Below are 13,661 nucleotides of genomic sequence, written 5' to 3' on the forward strand. Positions count from 1 at the left end.
CAATGATGAGGGCCTGCCCAGTTCATATTTAAGTATACAAGGAATGAGATGGGGGGAGTGAATAACATTTAACGAGAATACGATCAAAATAAAGCTCATCAGCATATCCTGTTAATCACAAAATACAATTAAATACTTATATATATCTGGTTCTTCTGATCATACTGTTCAATAAGGCTTAAATTAATATAAATATACTAATGAAAAGTTAGTCCTCTTTTGCTGCTGCAACGATAAACTTGACAAAAAATGAAATCTCCAACCACCACCACAAGCAAACATGAAAATTAAATGGTTACAGACAGTCACTTTACATACAGTTTACACAGCTTCAGCATCAAACTCAGTTTAAAAAACATGAATATTGGCACATAGTGCATACTTTACAGTTCAAAATAATAATAAAAATAAATTATATTTTACAGTGGATTAAAACTTAATGATCTTCCGCGTATATAGATTGAAATTTGAAGAATCTGGTAAATAGTTTGGCAAGAAAAAAATGAATCTTATGTGTGGACTATTCTGCAAGTAATAGTTAACAGGATTATGACAATATAGACCTAATTTCAAAATTACATGGTGCTAGCAAACATTTAATAAGCTCTAACGAGGTTTGTGTAAATTAAATATATATATTATATATATCTTTATATATGTATATATAAAAATATAAAAATCCAACAAATTATCCCACTGCCCGCTCAATGCAAACCTGTGAGCATCTTTCCTAAAAAAAGTTGATAGCACCCTTATAGGGAAAAACTATAACTTGCATCTCAACGTGTGTGATTTTTGGTTTTCTGATCTTGTTCATTTGGCTTAATCCTACATTTTGAGCATCACATTTTCCGAAATATCTGATGCAGTGATTAGTTTTTCTCTAGATATTGTTACTACGATTCTGGATCATAAATTGCCAATAACTTCGATAACTATATACTGCTTAACAGATGAGAATAATTAATGTCTTATGGATTCTTTTGAACACATGATGTGATTTTTTTTTTCGATTTTAAAATTAAATAGGTGACCTAATCTATATTATGGCTGAGCAGGTCGTTTTTCATTAAAGCTTTCTGTTAAATATATTACATATTATACAGTTACACATTCCTGATATATTTATGAACACACGTTTCACCTTCGGCATTTACTTTGGGATATAAACTTTGAAGTATTTGATCTTACTATGAATCTTTTATTTCAATTTTCGGTAACTCTGACTACTATTTGATATTGTCATTTGCTTCGTCTAACAGCAGCTTAGGAAAAAACTTACATATCAACTATACACCAATCGAAATAAAAGTTATCACTAGCCAAAAAAAATGCATATAAATAATTATGTGAATAAACAGGACATTAGAGTACAATATACAAAACGACTGGAACCTTTAAAAACTAGACTAAACATCAAAAACACTCTAAAACAAAAATTATTCTGATACAATGCTATTAGTTCGATATTATTACTGTGTGAACTTATTATTATAGAACATCGTTTTGAACTTTTTTATTTGTTTCAAGTCTTAATTTTTCATTTTTTTTAATAAATAATAAATTGAATTTAACAAGGCAAATAAATGTAGATGGCGCTTAGTATAGAACATGACGTAAATTATATACTTTACACGACATGTAACACTAGCACGTGATTACGACTCCAGGCCTACAATGAAAAAACATTGTTAGTACCTACTAAAATAGTATATTTGAAAATAACATTATTTCTGCATAAGAACTACAAGAAAAAATTTATCACTTTGAATATATGTTATCGAGCTTGGAGACGTTCATAATCCTAACCAGGAACTTTCTTTTTACAGCATTCAACAATGTATCTTACAAACAAATCTAATACTGTCAAAGAGGGAATTTTTTTTACAAAACTTCAACCTTTCATTATTCCAAAATTTCGAAATATTTACATTAAATATAATTCACAGATGACAGTTATTAATTATATCAAGCTCTTTTAATTTCCTGATAATTATGTTCAGTGATATTTCTTTTAGTTATTATTTACAAAATACTCCAACTTCTGGAGGGGGGGGGAAGAAAATAAAATAAAAAATATAAAATTTCATCTATTATATTCTTCAAAAAGTAAATCAGTAACACATTACTGTTTGTAAGATATGTTCTCTTATTTAGCAGTTTGATTCACTCCATACTTTTTTTTTTCAAATTTTTCCCACTTTATTCTTACAAGAAATCCTCTACTGACAGAATCAAATCTCGCTAGGCCACTCAAAAAATGGATGCAAAACATGACATTCCTCTAGAATATATATGAAAAAAAAATTTAAGAAAAAAAGAGAAAACATGAGTCATAAAAAAAAATTTTTTTTTCAAAACGACCCAAAATATAAAATCGAAAAAATATCAAATATCAAGAAAGTGCTATACGAATAAATCTGCAGGTAAAAATTACTGCAAAACAAAACCCAACCAAAAAAGGGATAAATCAAGATGTTCATTTCTTTTGCTAATTGCGTTAAGGGGAATCTATCACAACCGACATTTTAGGTTTAGAGCTAATTCACTTTGAACAAGAGCCTACCAGTGCCCTCTGTTGGCAGCTTACACTACAAAACATTAGCAGGGTTGTCAGTATCACTACTGGGTTAGATATTAACAACAAGGAGGGGGGATTGGTTGCGTTCCTTGACTAGCTTTATCATAGTATGAGTGGACTGTAAACACTGCTTGCTCAATGGGACTAGATCTACTATTTAGGAAGTCCAGTTTCTACTCTGATGAGTTCTTCATACGCTTTGTTTTACTGGCTAAATGTCTTTAAAATATGCCAGCAAATATTGCAACTCACACACAAACACGCTGACATTTCTTGCCAATAACGATTGTTTTAATAATGGCATCAGGGTCATCATGATACTGTCTCGTTACGAGTCACCGATGACTGGATGGGGTTGAGTAGGGGAAAACAATTTTTTTTTTGTAAATTTGCTAGATGTTAACTCATTCTACTTTAAAACACGAAGCATGGCAACGAATTCAATCCATACAATCATCCGTTCCCTCTTTTTTGTATCACAGCCCTGCCCTCGCCCAGATTTGTCAGTTCAAGCAACTGGGTTCACACCTGCGCATCCATCATACTGGAGGTTCTGATTAGCCACGTTTTGATCGTACGAATTGGTCCGCGCTAATGACAGAGAGCCGCTTCCACTATTACAGTTAACATCGACATTAAAGTATCGAATGTTATTCACTTGGCGATTCAAAGCTCCGGCATCTAACGATACACCAGGTTGTTGCTGACTTTGTGGAAAGGCCGAAGTTGCTTTGGTGGCGTCATTGGCATTCGATGCAGCGCTGACCCCGGGTGCTATTGGGAGGGAGTCTAAGGACTGTAGACTAGATACCCGTACAGCTAATTGTAGAGAATCCCAGTTTGGGGAGCTCCCAGAAGGGGGAGTATCGTCCTGGGTAGGAACATGTGTATATCCTCCTGGTCTGGTCTTGACTGAACTATTATTTTTCCGTTCCCCATTAGCGTCTTCTGAAGCTGCTGCTTTTTGACTTCCTGGAGTTTCTGGCTGCATGAAGTTGGTCTCCCAAGTGACTACTTGATGAGATGAAGTACCATTTTTGTCATCCAGTTCCAGTAACTGGTCCACTGATCCCTGACTAGGACTGGATTGGAGATCGGTCTTCTCAGTAGCCAAACTATAGATAGAAGGAGGCATTGGGATTAGATAATCCTCAGATCCTGGAGATAAAAGATCTCTGTCGGGACGATTAACCTAGGATAAAAATTATTTCAAAAAGAAAGTTATTAATCTTCATGTAACACGAGCGTAAAAATTTCCAACATTAATTAAAGTACAAACAACTTGGTCAATTGAAAAATCAAAATAGATTTTCTGATGTGTGCATTGTGCTGCCTGTTAAATTAAACCAAACTTTAAAGTAATACTAGATTTAAATATTAAAACAAAATAGTCGAATCTTGAAAAAAACTATTGGCTGTAATTAATCTCTGACAAAGCTCATAATAGAGAAAAATAAAAATGGAAGCGCTTTGTCTTAAAGATTTGAAAGAATGATATAAACGATTGACGAATTTTAAAACCAGGCTGGCATTCGAAAAATAATACCATTCTATCAATTAAGGGAATGATAGTCGATTAATACTTATTAAAATTATACCAATAAGGAGAACTTTCTTTAAATTTAATTAAGGTAGCCTGTTAAAAATTAATTAGGTATCTTCAGTTATTGAACAACGATATTAATATAATCTAGAAATGTTTCTTAGGAATAATGTCCTAAAGGGAACGAGTTCTACTAAATTATTAAAATTATTTTAATAAACCTGAGCGGGTTTTCTGTTTCACAATGCTAAGATATAAAACTGCTCTACTGAAATGCAACCAATAGAGTGGCTCACCTGGAGGCAACTATTTTCAGAGTCTGGCCGATGAAATACTGGGAGGTGCGCACTAGTGACGTCAGGATCCTGTCGTGAGGAAGAACAATTATCACTTGGATAAAGAAAGAACATTATGTCTTTCTTTCTTTATCCAAGTAATAAAGAAAGAACATTATATCTTAAATATAATCCTCAGTGGTTGTTTGTCTGAAGTCTCGTAAACAGGAAATCATCAAAACTAATATCCTTTGGGGGAAAATAATATAATATAATTGAAGCAACTAATATAATTGAAGTTTGATTGGCAGTATCAGATGTGGGAGAGAAAAAGGTATTGAAAGCAATAGCTGGCATCAGTAATCATATGACTTAATGGTGACAAATTTTATCGTTTTCAAAAATATTATTTTCTAATTATATACTTGGTTTAATCCTTTATCCAAGTGTAAGCAAACAAAATTTGCGCCTGAAGTATTTTCAGGATTGGGGAAACTCGTGATAAAGGTGGACTAAGTTCTGATCACTTGCCTTAGTAGCTCCCATAATGCAAAACACATCTCCTTGGGACATGTATAATGCTATGCATTAAGGGAAGGGCCACTACCCAGACGGTTTCGACCTTTATTGAGGTCACATAAGTGGGAGCCAGAGCTAGATACTAAGGTGGTGTTACTAAGGTTGAAGTAATGCAGAAGTCATATCAGTTGCCAAAAGGTGTCAACTCCTTATTATTAAAATTCTCCGGATTAAGATAGTTGATGGAAGTTACTTCACTTGGCTATGCTACCAATTATGCATTTGGTTTAATCCTTTATCACATATACTAAGGCAAGTGATCAGAACTTATTCCACCTTTACCACAAGTTGCCCCAGTCCTGAAAATAGTTCAGTCGCAAACTTTGTTTGCTTACACTTAGATAAAGGAAAACCAAATACATCATTGGTAGCGTAGCCATGTGAAAAAACTTCCATCAAATATTATTTGCTAAATTTGTTTTCGAAATATAAGAAAACTGGCAGAATAAAAGTACTAGAGTGCACATTTTTGTAAAAGGCAGAATAAATATCGAATCTAAATGACAAAAGTTGAGAAGAGAAAATTTGTCAGTTATACTAAAAGCAAAGAAAAAAATGGGAGGAAAAAAATACTTCAAGAACCGGCAGTCTTCATAACTGTTTGATAAATAATAATAACACGACGCCGGAAAGCTAATTTTCACTTCCCTTACTAAAGCAATCGTGTAGGCGTCTCTTCCTAATGGAAAGTTTCAACCACTGAACATATTTTGAGTAAGAAGTCAGTTAACTAATAAAGACGGATATTGATGAATGGTTGTCGCCTTATTTTTGGACGACAGTTCCAAATGAAAGACATCAATAACTTGAGATTGTAAAGTGCATCTCAGGTAAACCCATCTCAACAGAGAGAAATTGAGGTAACTTCGATTCTGCAAATAGCTATTACGAATGCTGATAATAAAGTACCCAGCAGAGATTAATTAGGAAAAAAGCGGACAAGGAGACATCTTGTCAGTGCTTTTTTCTGGAAAAAAAGGTGCCGGTACTCACCATGAAGATGTTATTACAGCAACTTCCACACTTTTAACATATCCTCCGATATACCCTCGTCGTCTCGCTTTGTGCGCTGCAATCTCCTTATGATCGTAATTTTTTTTTTTAATGACATTAACTGTTGTTTGCGAGATTCTCCAAAATGACTGATTTTACCACTCCGCTGAAATTTTCGTTCCCATGTGTTTATCGACGACAAGACTTCCGACATCACAACACGCTTTGCAGCCCAACATTTTATTCTTGACATGCAGCCACTCCTTGCTCTCGGAGAAGTCATTTTTCTTCAAAAATGTCCAACATTCGGCCCCATCATTATCAGAAGCTGCTTCCTTTTGACCACGTGGATCCTCGTCTTGGATTCGTGATTCTCTTCACCAAGTGTATTTTCGGTGCTAGTTTTCTGTTTTACAGGATCACAAGTAGATTCAACAATTTCTGCTTCTTCAGACTTCCTATTTTTACTCATTGGCATAAGTAACTACTTATTTTACTCATTTTGAACAATGATTGCACTGACTTAACTTAGATTAATTCAAAACTCACGTGAACACCTGCCTGTTGCAGAGTGAATATAGAATTGATAAACCGATATCGGAAGCAATCAGAAGTGAACATAACTTCCTGTTTCCAGTAACGTACCAACCTATGAAACAGGAAAGCAGGGTACCAACTTATGAATAATCTAAACTGAAAATTCAATTCGTGAACACAGTACCACCTACCGGAATATTTATAATACATTTTGCTGTCAATAAATGGCATATTTTTAAAAACTTAAGAAAAAAGATGCCGGTACTGAGGTACCAATATATATATATATATATATATATATATATATGTATGTATATATTGCATATTATTGCTCATGTGTATATTAGAATTCCACAAAGGTTGGAAAACAAACGTTTGTGATATTACCTTCAAGTTGCAAGCACAAGGAAATTTGCATCTTGCTGAAATTATGCTATTTCTCTATTACTTCCAAAGTACTCTTTGCCAACTTAGGAAATGAGAAGAACCCTAGTGAATGCCATAATGAAATAAACCATAATCCTAATTGGACACAAAAGAGTCCAAAATTTTAGGACATAAGAAGATACACCTGTATATATACAGGGTGTTCGGGATAAATTTGACATATTTATAATTAATTATATTTTTCCGTAAGTTACATGTATTAACACACACTTCTCTTCATTTAAAAGTTTGGACCCTTCTTCATTCACATACAAGATGTCAGAAAGGATGGATAGCTGGAACCCACCTGAATCATGGAAGAGAATAACTTGTATCATGATGATTCGTGCCCGCCATCAAAATAAGGATATTACGACTGCTGCCCAATGCTCCCTGAATACAGTAAAAACAATCAGGCATGAACTAGAGACTTGCAATGGTGACTACGAGGATGTAGCAAGAAGAAAGATCCCTAGCAGACGATCTGATTGCGTTCGTACAGCAGAATTCCTCGCAAATCTGCAGGAACAGGTGTTGAAGAACCCTGGCATTGGAATTCGGGCTTTGTTCGTGGAGTTGCTAACTGTAGTCAAGCCCTGGATAACAAGGGTAGCCAATGGTAGGCCGTATGTATGGCAGCAGGATTCGGCCCCTTGCCACACCTCTGGGAAAAGTCAAAAATGGTTGTCTGAAAATTTCTACGACTTCACCAGTCCAAATGTTTGGCCTCCAAACTCCCCAGACCTTAACCCCATGGATTATTTTGTATGGGGCGCAGTTGAAAAAGACACCAATCGCACTTCCAGTAATACAAAAGCCCAGTTAATGGATAAAATTAAAACAGTTTTTGCGGCCCTTCCCAGGGAGACTGTAGCATCAGCTTGTTCGAGGTTCCGAAGCAGAATTGAAGCTGTGATCGATGCTAATGGTGGTTATTTTGAGTAAATCTTGTTGATAGTATTGTAATTAACTCTGCCTGTAATGTTTTTTTGTCAATTCATTAAATTTAATAGATACAAAGAAGATTTTCTTTTTCCTTACGAAACTGTCAAATTTATCCCGAACACCCTGTATATATATATATATATATATATATATATATATATATATATATATATATATATATATATATATATATATATATATAGAGAGAGAGAGAGAGAGAGAGAGAGAGAGAGAGAGAGAGAGAGAGAGAGAGAGAGATGCACACACACACACACACACATATATATATCCGCTAGGTGGTCAAAGGTGGTTAAGGTGTTGCACGTGCGTTCTTATCGCTCCTACCTTCTTCCACCTTTCATACGTTTGTCGGCAAACGACTCGGTTTTTTATATAGATATATTCTCCAATCTGAGAGCTATCCACGCATACTAGTCGTGTACGCATAAGTGTATTGATAAGTGGTTTATGACAGTTTCCTTTTTCTGCTGTGAGTTCATAACTTCAACTTCGACGCCATAATTCCTTCTTCGCCAGCTGCACTAGCTGGATTCCTCACTAGCTGGATTCCTCACTTGCTGCTATCACCGGCGAAGGATTACCTGGCATGGCAACCGCACGTCCCTGTACTACCACTGACTCAGCAAAGCAAAGACCCGCTACGACGCCTAACCCAGAAGGAAGAGCAAAGTTCACGGGGGCTATGGACATGGAAAACAGGTCAGTCAATTCCAAATCTTATGCTAATGTTGTAGCAAACGGAAATATTCCATTGTCCCCCAAAACATTGATTTCATACACGAATGCCACATCAGCCAGTAGTAAACCGATGAACGCAAAAATAACTACCACTGTTAGCAACGTCACTTCTTGAGAAAATGGAATTGTTATTTTCGCCACCAAAGAAACATCCCACTAGAAGAGTATCTGAGTATCTGACAGCGATCCCCAAAATTGTGTTCGCAAAAAATATTACGCTTACCACGTAGCTGGTACTGTACCGGTGTATTTCAGCCACATTTCATTGCCACAAACGGTACTGCAATAAGGCGACGATATCGGCGATTATCACTTCGAAGTAGCCCCAATAGCACTGGCCCCGACAAAAGTAACGGTATCAAACGTTCCCCCTGAAATTCCCCATTAACTCATCAGATCCATGTTATCAAGGTATGTTTTTGTCACAGAGAAAATACGCACATTGTCGTCAGCTACGAAAAAGCCCGAATTCGTCCATGTTAAAAGCTTTCGAAGAAGGCATTAATGCACTTTCCAAACCACGACACACTACACAACCTCCCAAAATTAATCAACACGGACATAAATGGAATAACCTACACTTTCTACTTATCTTTCTCAGTGCTTCTTCTGTCATGAAGAGGGTCACATTAGGAAACAACGTCCCTACATTACCATCGATTCATCAACAAATATCCCCGCCCAGAATAGCAAACCATTTGAACAGAACAACATCGTACATGAAGAAAATCAAAGCATAGGAAAAAGTAAACCAAAAATTCTCTCCCCATCACTAATTTCAGAGCCAAGAAAATCCTGAACTGGAAAAGACAAGGTTCAAGTCGCTCTTGAATGCCTGCTGAGTAATGAGATCCAACGCTCTGATAATGAAGTTTCACAGCACACAACACTTAACAAACAGCATGAAAACACGGATCCTCCCAACAAAGATGGCCAGGATGAACTAATTAAAAGCAGTACGAGGACACTACGACCAGAATCACCAACCCAGCCTCCCGCTAATTAAAAATTTCATCTGATAGAAGAGACTACTCAAAATGGCCTTTCATCACTTGCAGCCAGCTAAGGAGAAACAGAGTTCCCAGACGATGAGGAAACTGTACTTCTGCATGACGACTTAGAAGAGGGAAAAGCTGAGGGGGAACTTCCCCACACTGAGAGCCCCCAACCATGAAGCAGCTGCCATCCTTCATACAGAAAGTGCAAGGCTCCCCCTCACAAATTAACTGTAGCCCTTAAATACACTACAAGAATCCCAGATCTAATATCTCAACTTCAGGATCTACACTCAAAATTGAAATGTAAGAGCAGAGCAGAGATTAACAGGAGTAAGCGAATCTACTACCTGATTAATGGGCTACAAACACAATACCAGGACCAATATTAGATTCAACCTACAATTAAACTTTCATAAACATATCGTTGAGCCATTTTTTCTCTCAATGCAAGAGGATATGCCTCTGCTTTACACAATAGAATAGTCCTTGACCAGGTACAAAAATATCATATAGACCTAATACTTCTGCAAGAAACAAATATCAATTAATCATCCAGTTTATCTAGAAAATGGACAGAGTGGCCCTTATGACCTACATCACTCTGCAACCCAACAACATCATGGAGTAGAGAAGTGGGCTTAGGTGTACTTCATCGATCTCCCTACAAACTGAAAGTGATTGCTGATATACCAGGATATGCCTTGTATGCTCACATAAAAGCACCCAACCATAATACCCTACATGTGTTCAATATCAACATAACATAGCAGGATGCTATGACATCACAAATCTTGGATTTCATTCAAAACCATCTTTCGAGTATTGACCAAGAACACATCATAATAGCTGGAGACTTTAATTGCACTCTTGACCAAGAAAAAAACAGACTTAAATGTAATGAACATCGTAGTCCATTAATGAACAAACTTCAAACACTGGTAAACGATATTGAACTCACTGACGTCTTTGGGCATCAACATCCAGGTAAGAAGTCCTACACATGGAAGTCAGCAATCACAGTAATTAATAGGCCACTCTACCAAGCACTACTGGACAGATACTACATTTCTAAACACACTGTTCCTCTAGTTAGAAACATTTCACACAGTCCTTCCTACATCTCAGATCATTACTTCATAGCTGCAACTTTCATTATCGTTGGAAGCATCCAAATCAGGAAGTGCCTATTGGATCTTCAACAATACCTTCCTGAAAGATCCAGATTACATTTACAAACACTCAGGCTTTAATAACTAACCTCACTCACTTGAAAGGGAATAGAGAACCAATGAAAACATGGTGGCCCCACCTAAAATCACAAATAAAATCCTTTACGCAGATCTACAGTCACCAGAAAAATCAACAGAAGAACATCAGAATCCAACAACTTGAAGAACAGCTCAAGTGTCTCCCAAAAGAAAGCCCTGAATATCATAAAGCACTCCACGCCATGCAAAGACACTCAGAATCATCTGCAAAAGGTGCCGTACTTAAATCGCGGCACACACAAATAAATCTTGCAGACGCCCCCACAAAGTATTTTTTCTCTTTGGAAAAAAAAAATACCAGTCAGAAAACTGCATCTCCGCTATTAGACTTCAAGATGGCAGATCACAGAAGATCCAAGTAAAATCACTTCTGAAATCCTACAACACTACACGAATATATACAGCTCTACAGGAACGTCCTTTCACGCCATTCACGAAATACTGAAAGAAACAAAAAGAATTTCTGCAGCAGATCGGAACCACTTAGAAAACCCAATCACTCTAGATGAACTGAAAACTGTATGCACAACCTTGCCAAAGAACAAATCTCCCGGCCTTGATGGTCTCAAAACAGACCTTTTCCAAGTCTTCTGGAATCAACTCGGACCTCTTCTTCTAAAAAAACTGCAAGATGCCTACCCCAATGGGCTCCAACACTCCATCACGACTCAGTAGCACGACTGATACCAAAGAAGCGGAGACCACACGGACATGCGAAACTGGCGTCCTATCTCACTAATCAACACCGATTGCAAAATCATTTCCAAAGTTATAGAAAACCGAATAAAGCCGACACTGGATGAAGTTATTGGGCAACATCCAACTTATTCTGTTCCTGGAAGATCAATACATGATAACCTCCATTTAATAAGAGATCTCATCCACATCGCAAACAGCCAACATGAAAACTTAGCACTCGTCAACTTTGATCAGAAGGCTTTCGACAGAATAGCTTTAGACAGAATACATAACACACTGAACTGGACACAGCTGCACAACCGATTTAAACAAGTGCTAGGGAAAATGGAACAGCATTCGTTCAATGTCTTCATTTAGAGGAAGAGTCCTAATAGTTAACGAGATGGCTGCGAGTATGTTATGGCATACCCTCAGGGTACTCACGCCCCCTGAAGACTTTCTCCATCACATTCAGTTATGGAGAAAATTCAGACCTACAGTGGACACTATGGTATAACGTCTTGCCAACCCCTTCTAAGCTCTACAAATTTCAACTTAGAGAAACGGATCTGTGTCTATTCTGCGAAGTTTCAGGTACCTTGGAACACACATATCTAACCTGTCCTGCAAACAAGCGATGATCACCTATGTCCTGAATACTGCCTCTAGCACCTGTAACTACGCATAGCCAAGTATGAACTAAATTCCTACTGGAATTTAGTCCATACAGAAGAGAACAGACACAGAATATGCAATTTCCTCTTCATCTGCGCCAAGGCCGTCATTTACAGTTTCTATCTTAAGCACACAAGAAACAACCAGCACCTATCCATCACAGAATCGGAACAAACCTTATGTATAGCCTACGTCGGAAACTACAAAGTAGACTTTCACTGGAACTTGATTACTACAAAGAAACAAGAACTGTCGCAAAATTCACTGAAGAGTGGAATCAAACTGGTACCATGTTCTGGATTGCCGACGACGAAACAGTTTATCTGAAAAATAACTAAAAGTGAAGTGATATTGAACTGTAATGTAATATTGACCCTTACTAAAAAGACAAATCCTGTCTACCACTGATGTATCGGTTGCCTCCTTTCAATTGTATATCTAAAAAGAAAATCCTTTTTTTTTGTAATAATAATTCTTATAATATGCAAATAATCCTTTTGTTGCCTTCCTATGTATATTTTATCAAGTTGGATAAAAAAAATCTATCTATCTATCTCATTTTGCACAACCGTTTTAAACAATTATTAGGAAAATGGAACAGCATTCGTTCAATGTCTTCACTTAGAGGAAGAGTCTTAATAGTCAACCAGATGGCTGCGAGTGTGCTATGGCATACTCACCCCCCCCCGGCGACTTTCTTCATCACATTCAAAAGGAAATCACACGTTTCTTCTGGAACAATACTAACGACAACATACTCTGAACTCTGCAAGCCACTCAGTAAGGGAGGTCGAGGCCTGATTTCCCTTGAAAACAAGATTAGATACTCCAGGATAATCTTTCTCCTAAAGACGCTTCATTCCAATCCTGCTTATGTACCCACCTTCGATTACATCATGAGGTCATCCACCCGAGGACATACACTTTTCACAATCCTCCGAATGGCCAGTTCTGTGCCACCTAAACTACCTCATTTTTACAAAAATGCTCTACAAAGATTTTACAAAGGTGGGAAAATACAGAACGTCATCACACACTGACAAGATCAACAGAGTCAGCTCTCCTTTCAGATCCTGTATTTTCGAACAGAAACATAACAAGTCTTGCAACTGGCCAACCCTTGCTTTTCCTTACATGGAACCGGGCAGGAATAAGAATCATAGGGTCCTCCTGACCCAGACCCAAAGTGGGAAACATTCATATTCCTACAACTGAAAAACCCAAAAACTAAAAAGAAATATCAACAGATGCAAACTCCTATTATAAAAGCCTATCCAGACATCGCTACACCTCAGGGAATCCGTATTCTTTATAGAAACGGCGCGGAGCCGATATTTCATGTTGTATCACCTGAAGACTCACCTCCAATGCTTCCCTCCAACTACAAGAAAATATACCGCTTCC

General features: G+C 37.0%; 1 protein-coding gene across 1 annotated transcript in view; it reads right to left on the bottom strand.

Moving 5' to 3' along the window:
- Positions 1–3,089: 3,089 nt before the first annotated feature.
- Positions 3,090–13,661, bottom strand: part of LOC150101692 (leukocyte tyrosine kinase receptor-like) — a 95,828-nt gene continuing 85,256 nt past the window's right edge. Inside the window, exon 28 of the mRNA XM_090399891.1 lies at positions 3,090–3,773. Within this exon, the coding sequence (XP_090256017.1) occupies positions 3,090–3,773 (684 nt within the window). The remainder of the gene's footprint in view (positions 3,774–13,661) is intronic.

Source organism: Typopeltis vanoorti, chromosome 11 (assembly GCF_054136105.1).
Source record: "Typopeltis vanoorti isolate ZY-2024b chromosome 11, IOZ_Tvanoo_1.0, whole genome shotgun sequence".
Taxonomy (NCBI): Eukaryota; Metazoa; Arthropoda; class Arachnida; order Uropygi; family Thelyphonidae; genus Typopeltis; species Typopeltis vanoorti.